Here is a 19,354-nt window from a genome sequence, read left to right as displayed (position 1 = left end):
GAATCCACCTGCAATGCAGGAGACGCTGGTTTGATTCCTGGGTAGGGATGATCTGCTGGAGAAGGGATAGGCTACCCACTCTAGTATTCTTGGGCTTCAATTGTGGCTCAGCTAGTAAAGAATCCACTTGCAATGTGGGAGACCTGGGTGCGATCCCTGGGTTGGGAAGATCCCCTGGAGAAGGGAAAGGCTACCCATTCCAGTATTCTGGCCTGGAGAATTCCATGAACTGTATAGCCCATGGGGTCACAAAGAGTTGGACACGACCGGAGCATTGGTCTTCTAGTCATCCACTTGCTTATTCATTCGCTCCTTGCATGAGTTTTTGTGACGTACTTCCTTGTGCTAAAGGCTAAGGGTGTGTGATTTACTGCGGAACCCTTCCCTGCCCCCAAAGAGCTCACTAGCGGTGTCTGTACCCAGTCTATGAGGGGTGTGGGTGCTCAGTTGTTCAGTTGTGTCCGACTCTGTCCATGGGATTCTCCTGCCAAGAATACTGGAGCACGTTGCCATTTCCTATTTCAGGGGATCTTCCCGACCAAGGAATCAAACCCGCACTCCTTACCACTGAGCCACCTTGTAGAGGAGCTTATATTTTTGTATCCACCTTGAGGTAGATGTTAACTTGTTACATGTGCTTCTCCCAACAAACCTAAGGTCTTATTATTTTTATTTTAAAGCTAAAGAACCAAGAAGATTATGTGACTTGTCCCAGATCTCATAAGTAATAAGTGGTAAAACCAGGCCATGACATTCGTTTTACCCACTTATGCTGTCCCCTAAGAAAGAAGGAAATCAAACATGCACACAAAAATTGTTATCGGTGTGTTATAGAAGGATGCACAGTGTATTGGCGGAGCTTGGGGACAGCTGTGATTGCCATTGTTTAACAGAGTAGTTCAGACCAACCTCTGTCCTTAAAAGTGACCTGTGAGTCTTGTTTAGAGGACATCATACTAAAACTGAAGAGTTAGATGTTTCCCTCATTTTGCAGGCAGAGAACATGAACAATCTATATTGACTTGAAACTCTATTTATAGACTTCCAATTGTAAGGCTTATTAACCTACAATTTAAAAATCTTTATGATGAGTGAATTTTACATAATTGGTCATAAAAACCAGCACAGTTTTGTAAAATAGCATATGTGGTTTAAAATACCAACATGTGATGTTTCTTAGAGCCGATCAGAGATTGTATACTGAGGCAGATCTTCAGATCTAGAAAAAGAAAGGTGAAGATTATTCTAATTTTATCAATAGATATCTCAAAGCTAAATTTAGACCATTTAAAATAAAATCTGAAATTTTTGCATATACCTTAGGTGTACACTTTTTAAATAACTCTTTTATATACCGTAGGTTCTAAATCAACAGTGCTGACAAGTAAGGGAAGAGTACAAAGGAACAATTTAAAAAATAGTATATCAGAGTTAAAGATGGATAAAAGCATAGGCATAAAACTATGGGAAATGCTTAAGTTATCCCAAAGGTGTTATCATTTGAAATATTGTCATAGAAGTTTAAAAGCTAAGAATATTTCAAATGTAATCTTTAATTCTCATAATATCTCAAGCAAGAGCACCAGATAAGTAACTTGCACGTCACCAAGTGAGATTAAAAGTCAAGATAAAATCCAGGTCTGTGGAACTGACAAGTACCTGCTTTTTTGGTTTTTTAAACTTACATTATCTGCTTTTTAAAAAATATTGCACATCTATATTATCTCTTTTTGTTTTGCACAGTTATATTATGTATTTTTTTTACTTTTGATATTTCATACTTTCCTGTTCAGTTAACTTCATTCCAGCCTTCATGAAAAAAGAGAAACAAATTCATTTAGGGTGGAATCATCTTCCTGACCTTGAATTTGTAATTTTCAAAGTAGAACTAATAGTATTTTAAAGTAACTATGGGCTTCCCTGATGGCTCAGTGGTAAAGAATCTGCCCGGATGCAGGAGCCGCAGGAGATGCAAGTTTGATCCCTGGGTCAGGAAGATCCCTTGGAGGAGGGCATGGCAGCCCACTTCAGTATTCTTGCCTGGGGAATCCCATGGACACAGGAGCCTGGCTACAGTCCACAGGGTCGCAAAGAGTCGGACACGGCTGAAGCGATTCCGCGTGCAGCACATAAGTACTTATAAAGTCACATGGATTAATTTTTAAATTTATTTTTAATTGGAGGACAACTGCTTTACAATACTGTGTTGGCTTCTGCCTTACAACATGAATCAGCTATACATTTACATATGTCCCCTACCTCTTGAACCTTCTCCCACTCCTCCATCCCATCCCACCCTTGTAGGTTGTCACAGAGCACTGCATTGAGCCCCCTGTGTTATAGCTATCTATTTTACTTATAGTAGTAACTTCCCAATAGCTATCTTACTCACAGTAATGTATATGTTTCCATGCTACTCTCTCAGTTCACGGCCCCCCTTCTTTTTTTTTTTTTTTCAGGGCTATACGGTTTTTATTTTACCTCATTGATTTATATGTTTCCTGTCAATAACACTTAAAAACTTAGTTCTCAACACCAGCAACATACTTATATGATCTATGAAATGATACATGTACAACAGAATCATAATGCCAACACTGCCACAACAGTATATTTATTGTTTTTTGTTAATTTCTTTTGTACTTAAGGGATATCTCTCTAGGGATGTATAATCAAATTACTGTATTTTGGAGTCACTTGGACTAATTCTTCTGTACATGGTTGTGCTGCTAGCTGGGTACTGCATTCTGTTGATGTATTTTATTTTGAATTTTAGGGATTTTCTTAAATAGCTTTTATGTAAAATATTTGCATAGTTCTCTGAGGTCACACCTGTAAAAAAGACATACTAAAATAAGTCTAGCTTCTATCTTATTTCCTCTTCCTTATTTCATCTCTTCCTGTATATAAGCATTTAACAAAATTTTTAGTGTCAGTTCTTTTATGGTTTTTAAAAATAAGCGAATACATACATATGTATATATGTACAAATATACATATGTATGTGTGTATGTATATCCCTTTGAGGTAAGATTTTGTTATTTAATTCAGAAGCCACCTTTTCTAGGTTTTTCATACTTCACGTAATTATTGGATTGGATTAGAAAGCTAACTGCTGAAATTTTTAACACTGACAATCTTTATAAAAGATTCCTGAAAATGTATATCTATGATTACATTTTGAGAATTTGGCTTTAACTTCAGGCTTTATATCAGCTATTTATGATTCTCTGTGTTCTAGCATTAAAATTTTTTTTTTATGTACCTATTCTTACTTTTATTTATTTATTTATTTATTTTTTGGGGGGGTTTTGTCATACATTTATATGAATCAGCCATAGATTTACACGTATTCCCCATCCCAATCCCCCCTCCCACCTCCCTCTCCACCCGATTCCTCTGGGTCTTCCCAGTGCACCAGGCCCGAGCACTTGTCTCATGCATCCCACCTGGGCTGGTGATCTGCCCCCCTTCTTTCCCTGCTGTGTCCAAAGTCTTCTCCTCTATTTCTGCCCTGCAAATAGTTCATCAGTACCATCCTTCTAGATTCCACATATATGCATTAATATAGGAATAGAACTACCATATGACCCAGCAGTCCCACTACTGGGCATATACTCTGAGAAAACCATAACTGAAAGAGTCACATGTATCCCTGTGTTCACTATAGCACTATTTACAGTAGTTAGCACATGAAGGCAACGTGGATGTCCTTTGACAGATGAATGGATGGGGAAGTTTCAGTGCATGTGTCCATGGAATATCCCTCAGCCATAAAAAGGAACACATTTGAGTCAGTTCTAGTGAGGTGAATGAACCTAGAACTTGTTATGCAGAGTGAGGTGAGCCTCATTATTTGATGGCACCATTTAATATTTACCATAGAAAATTCTGTGATGTTGGGTCACCTCTGTGTGCGTAGGCAGAGATAGGTAGATGCATACACACATACATACATACATGAGTAAGCCTTACTAAATCAAAGAAAAATACATTTTTTTCCATTCTGTATAATGATCAAGGAACATGGATTTGATAACTTGTTAGTCAATAAGTAATAAAACAATTATTGAATTTGCTGACAAGTGCAGATAATTATAACCTTTCTAATTTTTGTGTTATATCAATTTCCAAAGGTTTATTTAGGGTCTGTGTTGCTGCCTATGCTATGGAAGGATGATCCCTTCTTTCTAAAATATGTTTGGAAAAGTAGAAAAGAAGTACAGTTCACCAAAATATTATTTAAAAAGTTCTCTAGGCAACTTTTATATTGAAGTTGAATCACCAGTGTGACGTATCACAAACAAATAACTACTTCAGGGTTATTAAAAGAAAAGTTTGACCTTTCTTATAATGATGAAATGGTAAAATGTGTAGTCAGTGGGCCCAGATAATTTCTTTAAACTAGTTGTCAGAGCTGATTTTAAATCTGTCTAATCCTTTATGATTCACCAAATGGGCCACATTTGATATGAAAAATATTGTAAGTGCATATGAGTCAATGCTCTTGATTTTGTGTTAGCCCTTTTATATTACTAATATTGATTTTATCTTTTTTGGTTTCTCATCAGGCATTTCTTAGGGTTAATATTAGGCATTTTAGGCATTGTAAGTGTTAATTGGACATTTACTTAGTAACCTAGAGAACTTTTTCTTTAAAGAGTCAGACAAGAAACACTTTGGCCTTTACGGGTCATGTGGTATGAGTCCCAACATGTTGTTCAGTTGCAAAGTCATGTCTGACTCTTTTTGACCCCATGGACTGCAGCACACCAGGCTTCCTGTCCTTCCCTATTTCCCAGAATTTGCTCAAATTCATATCCATTGCGTCAGTGATGCCATCCAACCATCTCATCCTCTGTCACCCTCTTCTCCTGCCCTCTATCTTTCCCAGCATCAGAGTCTTTCCCAATGAGTCGGCTCTTCACATCAGGTGGCCAGACTATTGGAGCTTCAGCTTCAGCATCAGTCCTTCCAGTGAATATTCAGGGTTGACTTCCTTTAGGATTGACTGGTTTGATCTCCTTGCTGTCCATGGGACTCTCAAGAGTCTTCTTCAGCACCACAATTTGAAATCATCAATTCTTCGGTGTTTAGCCTTCTTTATGGTGCCAACATGTCCTGTACTAAAAAAGGCAATGGGTTTTACTTGGGAAATGTGCTGTAGTTGGCCAACCTCTGTCTGTTATCCTGAAGATAATATGAAAAAAATCTATTCTACTTGCACGTTTATTCTATGTACATGTGTTAAATAAAGAATCAATCTCTTTGCCCACTAAATGGGAGAGGAAGAATGTTTTCAATGAGAACACTATCACCTCTGGCTGACCTGTAACTCCGAAGGACAGAAACAGCAGAGGTGAAAGTCTTTCTCCCTTCTGTAATTCCTGAAGAAGTTGCTTCCCCTTCTCAAATCATACCAGCTGGCCTCATGCCTGCTCTTTCTTGATGCCCCACTAATGTTATCCGTGCTCTCCTGGAGAAATTTTTCTCCAAGGTAAAGAGAAAATTCAGAGAAATTTGACAATCTAGCTTCTTTTTCAGCTAGACTAATGCTTATACTCCTCATACTGGAAACGATGATTTCTTTTTTTAAATTAATTTTTTTGGAGAGTATAGTACTTCTACAGTGTTGTGTTAGTTTCTCTTGTACAGAAATGTGAATCAGTTATACATGTGCACATATCTGCTCTTTTTTAGAATCTTTTACCATATAGGTCATTACAGAGTTGGCAACAATGATTTCTTAGAAAATGAGCTACCCAGGTAACAGAAATTGGACAAAGAGAGCAACATGGAACTGATAAATGCCCCTCTCCCCCTGCACCAGAGTTTTTGGAAATTAGTATTGGTGTTGTGTCTATTATTTAAGGAATTAAATTTAATTCTCAAATCTTCAAGCTTACAGCCAAACTTTATTTCAAAGCGAACATCACACCTGCTCAAAAATCTTCAATGATTTTTTTAAATGTGTTTATTCATGAAGCATAAAAATCAAAATCAGTAGAGATAGATATGCTTGCATCAGCTTAATTCTTGTATCATTTTTAATATTGAAATGCTCCATGTCTTTACTCAGAGTATTATTTTCTCTTATGGTTTATATGTTTTGAAAAATTGAATAGTTTAGTTAAACATTACAGAGATTTGTTTATTGGATAGTCTCACTATTTCCTTGCTTTTGGGATAAAATGTACTCAATATCAGGAAGTACTTGATGGTTTTTTTTAGAGAAAGTAATTATTGAAGTGAGTTAAAACTCCTCATTTATGTTATTCTCGATGCATTGAAGAATCAGTAGATAAGACTATGAATGATGTATGGGACTTTAATGTTTTTCAATGTCTTGCATGTGATAGTTAACTGCCTCCTGTAACCTTGTGCAATGTGGTGCATAAATATGCATTATATATATATATAAAGTATATCCAAGTGTACATACTGTGTATATATGAATAATGTACATATATACATATATAATGTGTATAGGAAGTACATACAACTTCAGAAAGACACATGACTTTTCAAGGTCGCACAACAATCAAGATCCCAGTAAAGTTATTTAATTCTTCTATTATAGCACGTTGCTTCCCTCTAAAGAATGAAAGATACAGTTACTTATTCTTTGGAAAGAATGTGAACCTATCATGTCATTTCTTAAAATATATATTTTTTGAATTTTAGAATAGTTTTGAACTTACCAAAAAGTGGCAAAGAACAGAGAGAGGATTCCTGCATACCCCACACTCAGTTTCCCCTTTTATTATTACCTTACAGTATTATGGTGTTTTTGTCACAACTAAAAACTCAATGTTGATACATTGTTATTAAAACCATACCTTATTTGAATTGCCTTAGATTTGATCGGCCAGTTTCAGGATCTCTTCAATGATACCGTATTAATTCATTTCAATCGTGTTTCTTTGACCCTTTCTAGACTGTGAGAGTTTCTCAGACTTTTCTTATTTTATGTGATCTTGACAGTTTTGAGGATTCCTGGACTGGTATTTTGTAGAATGTCTCTCAATTTGGACTTGTCTGGTGTTTTTCTCATGATTCTATTGGAGTTATGGTTTAGAGGAGGAAGACCACAGAGATAAGTGCACTTCTCATCACGTGATATCAAGGATGCATTCTCTCAACATTATTGATCAGTGTGGATGACCTGGTGTGGTGTAGGTAGTGTTTGACAGGTTTCTTCATGTAAACTTCATCTTCTCCTCCTTTCCACATTGTACCTTTTGGAAAGAAATCATGTGTATAGTCTACACCTGAGGGGTGTATATTTATGATTCACCTTCTTGAGGAGGAGCTTTATTTGATTTGATCTCCATGAAATTAGGCAAGAATATTATCTCCTTTGAATCTTGCTAATAGGAAAATCTTGTCCAAGAAATAAAAGTGTTTTCATACTAATTGAATAATTGTTTCCCAGAGCATGCTTACTTGCTTGTGTATTTTTTTTTCCTTTCCTTCCTTGTTCATACAATAAATGCATTTGGATTAAAGATAAGAAACAGACCACTTGATTGAATAACTAAGGAAGGGTTAGTCACTCGGTTGTGTGTGACTCTTTGTGACCCCATAGACTGTAGCCTGCCAGGCTCCTCTGCTCTTGGAATTCTCCTGGCCAGAATACTGGAGTGGGTAGCCATTCCCTTCTCCAGGGGATCTTCCTGACCCAGGGATTTAACCCGGGTCTCCTGCATTGCAGACAGATTCTATACCATCTCAGCCACCAGGGAATCCCCTAAAGAACTAAACTACTAGAGTTTATTTGCTAGGATTAGTTTTAAATATTAATATTTATAAATTGGCATAAAATTCTTTCAACTATAGTATGAAGTGGAATGGAATTTTACAGCTAAATTTAAATTAAATATGAAGAATTAGATGACCAAAAAATGGAAAAGTCTCAATAACTTTTATGGGTAGTAGTCCTAACACACTTAATATAATGCCTAAACTTGCTATTTGTTATGCCTAAAGTAATGAATTAACACATACTATCAGAATGAAATACAATTTTTGGACACATTTTAGGGGGAAGGGATTTGGCCATGTCAATAGGCAATTGAGTTTAACACTGAGTTTAACTTGGGGATTTAAAAAGAATGTGTACTCTTCAGGACAAAATTTTCAAAAACATGTTTTCTTTAAAAGTAAATATGAGAAGCAGATTTATCTCCCCCAAACTGAATCTCATTCTTCATTTAGTCATATTACTGCAACATAATAACAACTTGGGGGTGGTATTTTAAATGAGAAAAAAAATTTGATAGCAAATTTAACATGCGAAGATTCTGTACCAGACTTGTTAGATTTGTTAAACTTTAAAATTAAAAAATGAATTTTACTATCTCCTAAGAATTTGAATTCTCTTAGAATACCTCTCCCTCTCATTGGGCAATGCTTTGTCATGGAATTTTTACTGACTGTGTAATGGACCCCCAAAAGAAAATAGTTTAATATTGCAGAGTCAGTCTGGAAAACAAGAGTGATTGTCTACTAGTACTCTTCTGAACCATTACATCTCAATCAAGTGATATATAAGTATTCCAAAATAAAAATGCAATGAATATGAAAAAGCATATTTTATAACTCAATTCTTAAATTCTTATTCTTTAGATTTTTAAATAATGGATTATTCTTAATAAATTGACATACCTATATAGCATAAACTACTAATTGACTGAAAACAGTTATTCTCAATAGTATTATGCATTAATGAACTGTAATGACAACTATGAAGTGAAATGAAATATAATGAAATATATTGGTGGCACTGTTGTCAGAGGAATCCAGAAAAAAAATTTATTTTTCAGTTACATGTACTGATTCACACCCTAAAAATATTAAAGGAAATTAATAAGTGATTTAATGTTTGTATGGACAAGTAAATACCATGCAAATATTGAAGTGATGCTGTAACTATCTTACCTTAAAGAAGATGGGAGGTTTTGTGATTTCATTGGGATATGTGAAATCCAGTGAGAATTTACTAAAAAGGAAATTATCTTGAGAGTTTTCTGAGAATAGCAAACACTGTACAGTGATGGTGGCTTCACTCCATTTCTAAAACTTTTATTGAGCGCTAAATGATTCTGTTCTGCATGTCGGGGCTACTGTGTTGGATGCTATTTGGGGCTAGCCCTCTGAGAATTCTGTATTATAAATTCCATTTATAACAGTTTATAGTCACTCAATAAATTTTGCTTGTATTTCCACCCAAATAGAGTTATCGTATTTTTATTGCTTAGACTATCATGTTTTAAAATATTACAAATCTTTTAAAAAATTATGAGCTACTTTGACAATCTCATGTTGGAACAAAAACCTGTTGGTTGTTGTCCCAGAAATTCACTTAAAAAGTGAACAGCCATGGCCGGGGCCCTGTGCTTGGGGCCAGAGGACACCAAAAGGTGTCAAACACAGCCCATCCTTTCAAGAAACTTTATGTCAAGTTAAGCTTATTACATACAAGATATTTACCCAAGAGAATCACCCTCTGGAATCTAAGCTATTGGCTAATCAATTCAAGCCATTGATTTTATTTACTTGACAAACAGTTTTTATTTATTCATAAGGCTATAAATACATTTGCATTTTTGAATAGCATCTGGAAATGGTAGTACATACAACAACAACTATTATTAAAATCTCTAAAATAATATTCAGGAGATGGAGCTTTCTGTAGTAGAAAGATGATTTACTGTGGAATCAAGCAGATCTGAATTTGATATAGACTTGCATCACAGCCAGTAACCTATGACCTTCCTTGAACTAGTTCCTTAAGCTTTCTAAGTCTCATCTTTCTTACTTGTGATGTGTTACTAAACCCTAACTTTCAGTGTGGCTGGGAGGCTTTAATATTAATATAACATATGTAGAGCTCTTTTCACATGAATGGCAGAGAGCATGTATGGAAAACCGTTGCTAGGTATTTGTCAGTATTAGGATAATAATTCTAGGGCAATGTTTCACTGTTTTGTTTTTATTTAATTACTTCACCTTTATTACCCAATCTGATTTTTAAACTAACTTCTGAAAAGAAGATGTTATCAATTCAGTTATTCAGAAAAAGAAACTGAGAAATGGAGTGATCAATGGAAATTCATCAAGTTTCAGAATTTGAATCTTTGACTCCTAGCTCAAGATCTTGTCCTTTCCATAAAGACTTCAGAATTGTGAGAATTCAGTTTGGCCTTGTTCACATTAAAACCTACCTGCCTGGTTTGGACAAGATATATAAATTCTGGAAAACTTAGCTTCCTCACCCGTATGTGGAGGGTGTCGTACTGACCGTTCTCAATCCTTTCCAATTTCACATGCTCTAGAACCAGCAGCGTGTAGTTTTTAAGGGCACAGGTGCTGAAATAAACTCTTAGGTTCACATTTGACCCTGTCATTTGTGTCTGTAAACATAGGCACATTACTAAATCTCTCCAAGTCTCATTTTACTCATTATGGGATTACAGGGGCTTCCTTCATAGCTCAGATGGTAAAGAATCTGCCTGCAATGCAGGAGACACGGGTTCAATCTCTGGGTCAGGAAGATTCCCCTAGAGCAGGGAATGGCAACCCATTCCAGTGTTCTTGCCTGGAGAATTCCATAGACAGAGGAACCTGGTGAGCTACAGTCTATGGGATCACAAAGAGTTGGACATGATTGTGCAACTAACATACACATGGGGTAATCAATAGTACTTAATTCAGAGCATTGTTATTGTGAAGAATAAATGTATTAAACTATGCCAAGTAATAAGAATAGGTTTTGGTATAGAGCATTAAATTGCTGTTTAGTGGTTAAATCATGTCCGACTCTTTTGCAACCCCATGGGCTATAGTCCACCAGGCTCTTCTGTTCATGTTTCCCAGGCAAGAATACTGGAGTGGGTTGCCATTTCCTTCTCCAGGGCATCTTGTCAACCCAGGGATCAAACCCATGTCTCCTGCATTGGCAGGCAGATTCTTTACCACTGAGCCACCAGGGAAGCCCCAGAAAAAGTGTTATAAATATTTGTCAATTATTTCCTAAAATTGTATCATTAAATTTAGTGTCTCCAAGTGAGCTATTTTAACTCTGAAGTCATACAATAGATTTGCTTAAATGATTAAGTGTAAACATCTCCATCCTGGATTCCTGTTTCAATCACACTGCTATTCTGTGACAGATTCAACCTGCTAGCTCTGTGCTAAAGAACAGTTACTGGTGGACATAGTCTCATACACCTGGGAGCAGTGTTTACCTGTCCAATAGTTGATGTATGTGTATCAATATACAGTCATCACTGAATCTTCTCCTGGTATCCAACTGACCTGATGAATCTAGTTCTTTGAAGTTCTGGAACTATTCAGGATCTGGATCAGTATTATTGCAGAAACCAATGATTCTAATTAAACATTTGCTGTAGCATCAAGACGTATAGTGAAACTTCTTTGCAGAATAATTACTTAAGTGTTTATATTCCAAGCATTGGATGTACATTGAAATTCATTTTGGTAGAAGAATAATTAAAAGCCTAAATTCCATGTTATTTATAAACAAATGCTAAGCTTTACTTTACTAATAAAAATGTTCATGAAAGCATATCACATTCATATAAGGTCTCTCTTGAAAGTAATGCTAATAATTGAACTTAGAATATTGAGACCCATAAGACAATGGAGTCAACATAAAAATAATAGCCAAATATTTGGCAAATGGCTTAAAAATTTTAAGAAGATTTTATTTCCATAGCATGGACTTTTAGGACATATTGGTAAAATATTCACTCCTAAATTATTGTTTCATAATATCTCAATGTTTAATAATTGAAGTACAAATTGTGTTTGGCACTTATATGCCTTAATTTTGCTTTGTAAGAATTTCAGAAATATAGAAATGGCTGACATTTTTCAGAACAACTACTAGCACAGTGCAAAACAAATCTGCTTTCTTTCCATTTTTTTTTTTCTGTATTCACTCTTTCTTTTTTGCTAGGTGGCATGCATGCAGTGGTTTCATGGAGACCATACAATGCTTGAGATGATTGAGAAAAAGCGTTGCTTGTGCAAGGAAATAAAAGCTAGACAGAAAACGGAAAAGGGGCTTTGCAAACAGGATAGCATGCCTATCCTACCCAGCTGGAAGAAGAACGCAGGTGCAAAGAAGTACAGCCCTCCACCCTATTCTAAACAGCAAACGGTATTCTGGGATACGGCCATATGACTGTGTGCAGGATGGCGTGAGCTCCACGTTACTGAACACGAAGAGGGAGGTCGACTCGGTCATGTGATAAGTAACTGTTACACATCTTCTCAGTCAGAATGGAACGCCAGTGGTTCCCTGGAAAGCCCATGGGAAGCTATGCCTATTCGTGGCGAGTTCAAGATAAAATGCGTATTTCCTTGCATTTAAGGCACACTTATTTATCATGGATTATTTTGAATCCAGAAGATATTGAGATGTAAATATTTTACTAGTTTATGGGTGACACCTGAAATAATACACATTATACGTATACAAATGATAGAAATACCAAGAGTTTTACTATATGATACAATTTCGGTATTAACTGGTTTGTTATCTCTTTTATATGTCCCTTGATGCCTTTGATTATTAATTTTTGCATTTAAAATGTTTTTCTTTCTTCCCACATTTGGTTTCTGTACACTAGCTCATGTATGAATTATGTTCAATCACATAATATATGATCTGGTGCTAGTAATGTAGAAGTTGAATATCACATCGTTAAGAACATCTGTTTGTTGCTTTGTACCTTTTTAAGGGTTTGATGGGAAATGAATGCCAATGTGATGCTGAATTTGGACATCCACATTACATCAACACTGATATTTTTGCTGCATTGGCTTTATAAGAATTTCTCTTCAAATGTCGTCTTGTTTATACTAAGCAATGGTGAGTCAGACTCCAGAGAAAGTTACTAGGGTATATTTGGACATCCCAGCAGAAAACATTTCTTTCAGAAATGACCTTAGGGACACATGTCCTTGCATCATTGATCTGATTGGAGGAGACCAGGGTTCACTGTGACAATGGAAGGGACAAGGAATAGAAGGCGAAACAGCACGACTGCTTTCAAGAAGGTGAGACCAGTGGCTTTAGAGCTGCTGCAGTCGCTACTTTTGAGTAACTTTTCACGTGTATGTTTGTTTCCCCTAGAAAATGATCAATTAACATTCAATCAGATGAGTTTGCATATTTCAGTACACTAAATGCCAAGCTTTCTCAAAATCTAGATGCCTGAGTGGAGTAGTATTTCATGTTAACTTTTCAATGAGTTATCACCCTATTTGGGGGGTTGATCTTTTGTGCATGTTCATCACATTCTTACCGATGATGACACCATGACCAAAGAATTATGACCAATTGTTTATTTTATTTTATTTCAAGGAGGAAACAGGAAATGCAGGGGATGGGAGATGGGGTGGATTCAATTTTTGTGGTGGTAAAGTTTAAGTTAAACAAATCCTATATATCTTTTAAGAGTAACTTGTTAGTTGAATATAAATAACCCCATGGAGGAATAAAAAAGAAACTATCATATATATTTTGTATATTTAAATTACTATTTATGCTTCCAAAAAATGGACAGTATGTGATTCTTCTTTATCAATCAATTTAGTATTATATTTCTGAGAGAAAAGGTATGTGTTTGAAGTTGTTGTCATAGTGGTTTTCCTTGTAAGGGTTTTGACAGCAATAGCACAGTGCTGCTCAATATAACCAAATATAACAGGATGTAGGGGAATTTTGTAATCTATATTGCTAAAGACCTAGTAATGCTTTATCAGTAATAGTTTCTTTCAAGCCTTTGAAATGTTATAAAATAATTTTTTAATATTTTATAATTAATGTATATTTTGATGCCCAACTAGAATTCTGAAAGAATAAGGGAAATAAGGTGAGTGGGAGCATGTGTATCTGTTATGTGTGTTTGTGTACACTACACATGAATGAGTACTCAGTGGGGGAACTGTATACATAAATTGCTTACTGATGTTTGAAATTTTGCTTGTATCGTTGAGATGGAAAAAAACAAAAGCAGAGTCGCAAGTTAGTACATGAAATCATGGAGAGATCTTAAGTAGCTTAAATAGATCCTGCTGTCATATTTCACCAGCTATAGATTATGTTTCAAACCCCAAAATCAATGGAGTACAAATCTAAGAGTGGTGAAAATGTGTTAAGGTAAAACTAAGAATTGACATTAAATGTGTTTATGACCCAAATTATTATCCTGATTTAAGTTATTATGACCACATATACTCAAGCCCATGAATTAGATATATGTAAGCCATCAATGCTTAGCATCTTTATGATGATCTTGATACACATACATACATATATGTCATATGAATATGTCAAGCTTGATCTAATTACAATTGGATAATTCCCTTGAAATTTTCATTTAGGTAAAACACACAGGTGTGTTTTTCAAATGCCCATCATTACCATATCTCTCGGAATTAGGCAGAAGATATTTTTTAATGCTGGCCACTTGTCAAGAAGGAAATAGAGCTAACAAAATGATTTGTGTTGGGTTCAGCCATTTCCATTTGTCCTGCCAAATGAATGCTGTTGCCAGGTTTCATACACTCCCTTTCCAAGCAAGTTATTTTCTGAGAAGGTAGCTTCTTTGAAAATCTGACCTTAGGCAACCATTTCCATTTACTGTCTCCAAATCTTGCCTTCCGTGGGAAGTAACTGAAAGATCTGGAAAAGCAGCTTCACGGATATTTAAGAAATGACATTCTATACCTATAAAATTCTTCACTGTAGTTTAGCCTATGTGGCAATAGTTATTATATAGTTGATTTCCTTTTTGTGCAATATTTCTTTATGTGGAAAAAAAGAGGTCATTAGGATAAAAAAAGAAAAATAAACTTACTCTCTGATGGTAGCCATTTAGGGCACTTATACCTATGAATTTAGTCAAATGATAAAAAATTCCACCTACAGCCAGAACACTATGGAGTGATAAAACTCCATATGCTATTTTTTTTTTTTTCTTAGCAGTGCCAAAGAACAAATCATATCATTGTATGGTTACCAGTTGAAAGCTCAGCCCTATAAAAAATGATTGTTTCAGAGCAAATTTTATAGAAACAGAACTTTATTGGCTGTCAGCAAGATGCTTTTATATGTGAACAACATCTTAGAAGACACACATTTCTTTAGAATTGATGGAAGGGAAATATCAAATCCTCTTTTCTATCCAATCTCAGAAGCCAGCATTTTCTGAAGTATAACAGTAGAGTAGTTCTTTAAGTAAACACTGCCAACATTTCCCCCTAGTGTTGATACTATGGAAGCAAGTTTGGAGTGAAAACTGATTGATCTGTGGAAAAGGTAATGCCCACTCCACAAAAATAGATGTTAAAATGAAACAATGCAAAATATTAAGAGATTAGAATGTGTAGTTTTAAAGACTGTACGTATTCAGACACGTGGTAATTGAATGGATATAGCCAGATACAACTTCGCTTTTCAAAGCAGTGACACTGGGACTTCAGAGACCCCGAGGTCCCAAACGGGTTTCTTTCAATTCTTCTGGAGAGAAACATTTTTCTTATTATATTTTGGCTTAGGCCACATCCTTATATCTAAAGTGGTTTGACGCTTATGAGCAAGTTTGGTGATCAAATTAATAAAACTAAACAACTCTATTGTTTTATTGTTTTAATTAAATGAGGCATCAGAACAATGCACATACAATGCAATTTCAATATTACTTCTATGTTAAGTTGACTTACTTACCTAAAATTGAAAAGTAATTGTAAGCTAATTATGGCTACCTATAAAATTAAGGAAAAATTTCTATGATATTGACAGCAAATTATCTGAGATGAGAGGGAATTCACCCTTGCAAAGAAGTAGAAGTAGAGTAGAAAAGCAATTCACCATTCATTGCATCCCAAGCTTAAATGGAAGTGAAAAAAAAAATGGTACTTATGTACTTAAGCTTAACTCACTGAATCTTTCTTTGTAAGGGAAAAATTATAGCTAACTCTGGAATGTGAACAATTTGCTATTAATCCATTATTCATTTAACAGTTCATTATTGAGCCACTTATGTATATCAGCTATTCTAAAGCATTTCTAAAGCATTTGACATTAAGCATTCAGAAAAATGTGGTCCCTGCCTTCAAGGAGCTTCATTATACAATCATTAGTAGTTTCAAAACAGAGTTTTTAAGAAGATATACAATATCATATGTGTTTGACATCTCTTATGTGTTTATATATGTGTTTATATATGTTTTTCCCGGATCAAGTGTATAGTCAAAATAAAATGCTAAACATACTAAAGTTGATGTCTAAATATAAAATATGTTCATGTGTAAACCTCTATGTGTACACATAGGATATGTACTCTTGTCTATATAAATCAGTAAAAGAATAATGCATTTTGCCATGTTGGACTTTGAACATAATAGCTTGGGGTTTGGATTGATTTAAAACCTTTTGATATTTGGGTCAATGACATTGTAGCAAGATATGTGTTACCTGGGTAAAAATGTCTGAGTATATTTCCCTTTAAATATTATAAAGTTTTAAATTTAAGGGAAAACATCTTTACAGTAATATTGTTGGATTTATCTCAACCAAACCTATGTGAAAATCTTCTTGAAGTTTTCAATTATTCCCAAATATGACTGGGTTTGCCCACCCTAAAAGCATTTACATTTACACATGTATACGCCCACATACAGTATACATACTGTATATAATATATATGAAAGTGTTTAGTATGCACTTCTGTTTGGAACTCCTTCAGTTAACATTTATAGTGTAGCAATTTGTGTGAAGTGCACTGTGATTATAAAAGACAAAGCACAGTAAAGTCACAGGTCTTGTTATCTTGCACTAAAAATGTGTTTACGTATTTAGCAGTTGTATGTTTACTTTCTTGCTGTTTTCAAGAAATTGAAACAAATAGCTATTGAGAAAAATGATATCAAATAATATGTTTTTTAGTGGATAATGGCACTACACTTTTAAAAGACAGGGTTTTTTAAAGAAACCATTTAACATCGATTCCAACATCACATGTTTACCGTATTTAAAAATTTGAATGTCATATTGCATTTTTCATAACTCATTAAAAATGTCAGGTATGTGCCTGAAAAGTTGTGCAAATAAGCATTAGATAACAGATTTCTCTACTCATGTGTTGTTAGCCATTTCTATATACACATTAATATAAACACTGATGTTTTAATTTCTTTTAATTTTTGTACTTGATTTTTTAGGTAATATGTAACTATAAATGTACTTTGATACTACTGAAGTAACCAGATGTTGTTTGAAAACAAATTGTTTTCTTTAGTGCATTGGCAATATTTTGCAATACTTTTGTGCTTATTTATTTGTGCTCCCGTGTAATTATAATAAAAGCAATAGTTTAAATTAGTTGACTTTGTTGTTGCTGGTATTTATTCATCAAGAAGCAAGATTAGTAAGAAATCTTTTAAAGAAAAATGCACACATTTTTCCATGTCTCCAGTTGCCTGTGAGATTGTTTGTATGGTAAACAACTCTTACCAGTGAGTCATTGGCAAGATTGAGACTTTCACCCTAGTTTGTGACCCTCAATTGTACTTAGTCACCCTCTGGCTTCTGCTTCAAATGGGCGATCCAGTAAGTAAGAGGAAACTACATTTTTTCTTTCATATGCACCTAATTCCAATTAAATAATTCAGTGTGTATCTAAAGTGTTCTGGAGGCACTAAAAGAAAAAAAAAATCCAGCAATCCTAGACTGGTATACATAGGAAAGATATTCATTTATTTAAAAGGTGTTTAACACACTCATTTGTTCAGTCATACTTCAAGAATTAATCTGGCTTAAACAGGGAGCAAGAAATCAATCCTGAATAGTCATTAAAAAGACTGATGCTAAAGCTGAAGCTCCAATACTTTGGCCACTTGATGTGAAGAGCTGACTCATTGGAAAAGACCCGCCTCATTGAAAAAGACCCTGATGCTGGAAAAGATTAGCGGCAAGAGAAGGGCGCAACAGAGAATGAGATGGTTGGGTAGCATCACCGATCCAATGGACATGAGTGTGAGCAAACTCAGGGAGATGGTGAAGGAGGGAAGCCTGGCGTGCTGCAGTCCATGGGGTCACAAAGAGTCAGACATGACTCAGTGACTAAACAACAATAATAACAAAATAGGGAGCAAGTCAGTATGTTTAATGTTACTGGGGTGTTGGTAACTAAAGTGCCACTATCTGAAATATATACAGCAAGGTTCTGGAGTTCAGCAAACGTATAAAAAATGTGCATTTGTCATACTGCAGCTTCCTTTAATGGTCTAATGGTTACTTAATCAACTACTTACATCTTCTCTTATACATCAAATTTCAGCGTAATTTATTATAATTTCAAAGTTTCTCACAAATTATTTCCATGTTCATTCTCAAAAGGAATCTAATTTATTCTCACTCTTCATTTCCACTTCTCTAGCTACTCAAAGGCTCTCTATGCACCCTACCTCTTGTTTGAACAAGAAATAGCTAACCATACTTTCCATTGTCAACACTTCCAACTTCCATTCATCTCAGCTCATGACAAGTGCCCTACATTCTGAATTCTCTTCTATTCTCCCTGCTCTCCCTAAGACTCATTGTTTCCAGTGATCTCAGAGTAGAAGAATGGACACTTTCAAATTGTAGTGCTGAAGAAGACTTTTGAGAATCCTTTGAGCAGCAAGGAGATCAAACCAGTCAATCCTAAAGGAAATCATTCATTGCATATTGAATATTCTTTGGAAGAAATGATTCTTAAGCTGAACCTCTAATACTATGGTCACCTGATGTGAAAAGCCACCTCACTGGAAAAGACCCTAATGCTGGGAAAGAGTGAAGGCAAAAGAAAAAGAGGGTTGCAGAAGATTAAATGGTTAGAAGACATCACCAACTCAATGGACAGGAGTTTGAGCAAACTCTAATAGATAGTGAAGGACAGGGAAGACTGGTGTCCTGCACTCCATGAGGTTGCAAAGAGTTGGACATGACTTAGAGATTGAACAATCCACCTACACATTTATTTAAACCCTGCATTGTTATTACATAAATTAAAGAAGTTCATATTAAAGTATAAAACACAGCAAGATATATGGTGAAACTATATGACAACTATAAGAGGAAAAATAAAAGATTAGGGCATGATATTAAAAGTATCCAGAAATGATTTTAGTTCACAAAATGAATACAATGATACTCTATGTAATTACTCATTATAAGTTCATAATTAATCATAATAGCAACACAATTATTACATACTTCATGGTAGAAATGGAACTGTTGATGAATTTGTTTTACTTAATTCCTACTTCAGCTCTA

General features: G+C 35.1%; 1 protein-coding gene across 1 annotated transcript in view; it reads left to right on the top strand.

The window, feature by feature from the left end:
- Positions 1 to 17,413, top strand: part of NYAP2 (neuronal tyrosine-phosphorylated phosphoinositide-3-kinase adaptor 2) — a 305,756-nt gene extending 288,343 nt beyond the window's left edge. The window contains exon 8 of the mRNA XM_043909856.1: positions 11,984 to 17,413. Coding sequence (XP_043765791.1) covers positions 11,984 to 12,211 — 228 coding nt within the window. The 3' untranslated portion in view covers positions 12,212 to 17,413. The remainder of the gene's footprint in view (positions 1 to 11,983) is intronic.
- The last annotated feature ends 1,941 nt before the right edge of the window (positions 17,414 to 19,354 follow it).

This window comes from Cervus elaphus, chromosome 8 (genome assembly GCF_910594005.1).
Source record: "Cervus elaphus chromosome 8, mCerEla1.1, whole genome shotgun sequence".
NCBI lineage: Eukaryota > Metazoa > Chordata > Mammalia > Artiodactyla > Cervidae > Cervus > Cervus elaphus.
Note: the sequence above shows the minus strand (reverse complement) of the source record. Positions and strands in the feature narration are given on the sequence as shown.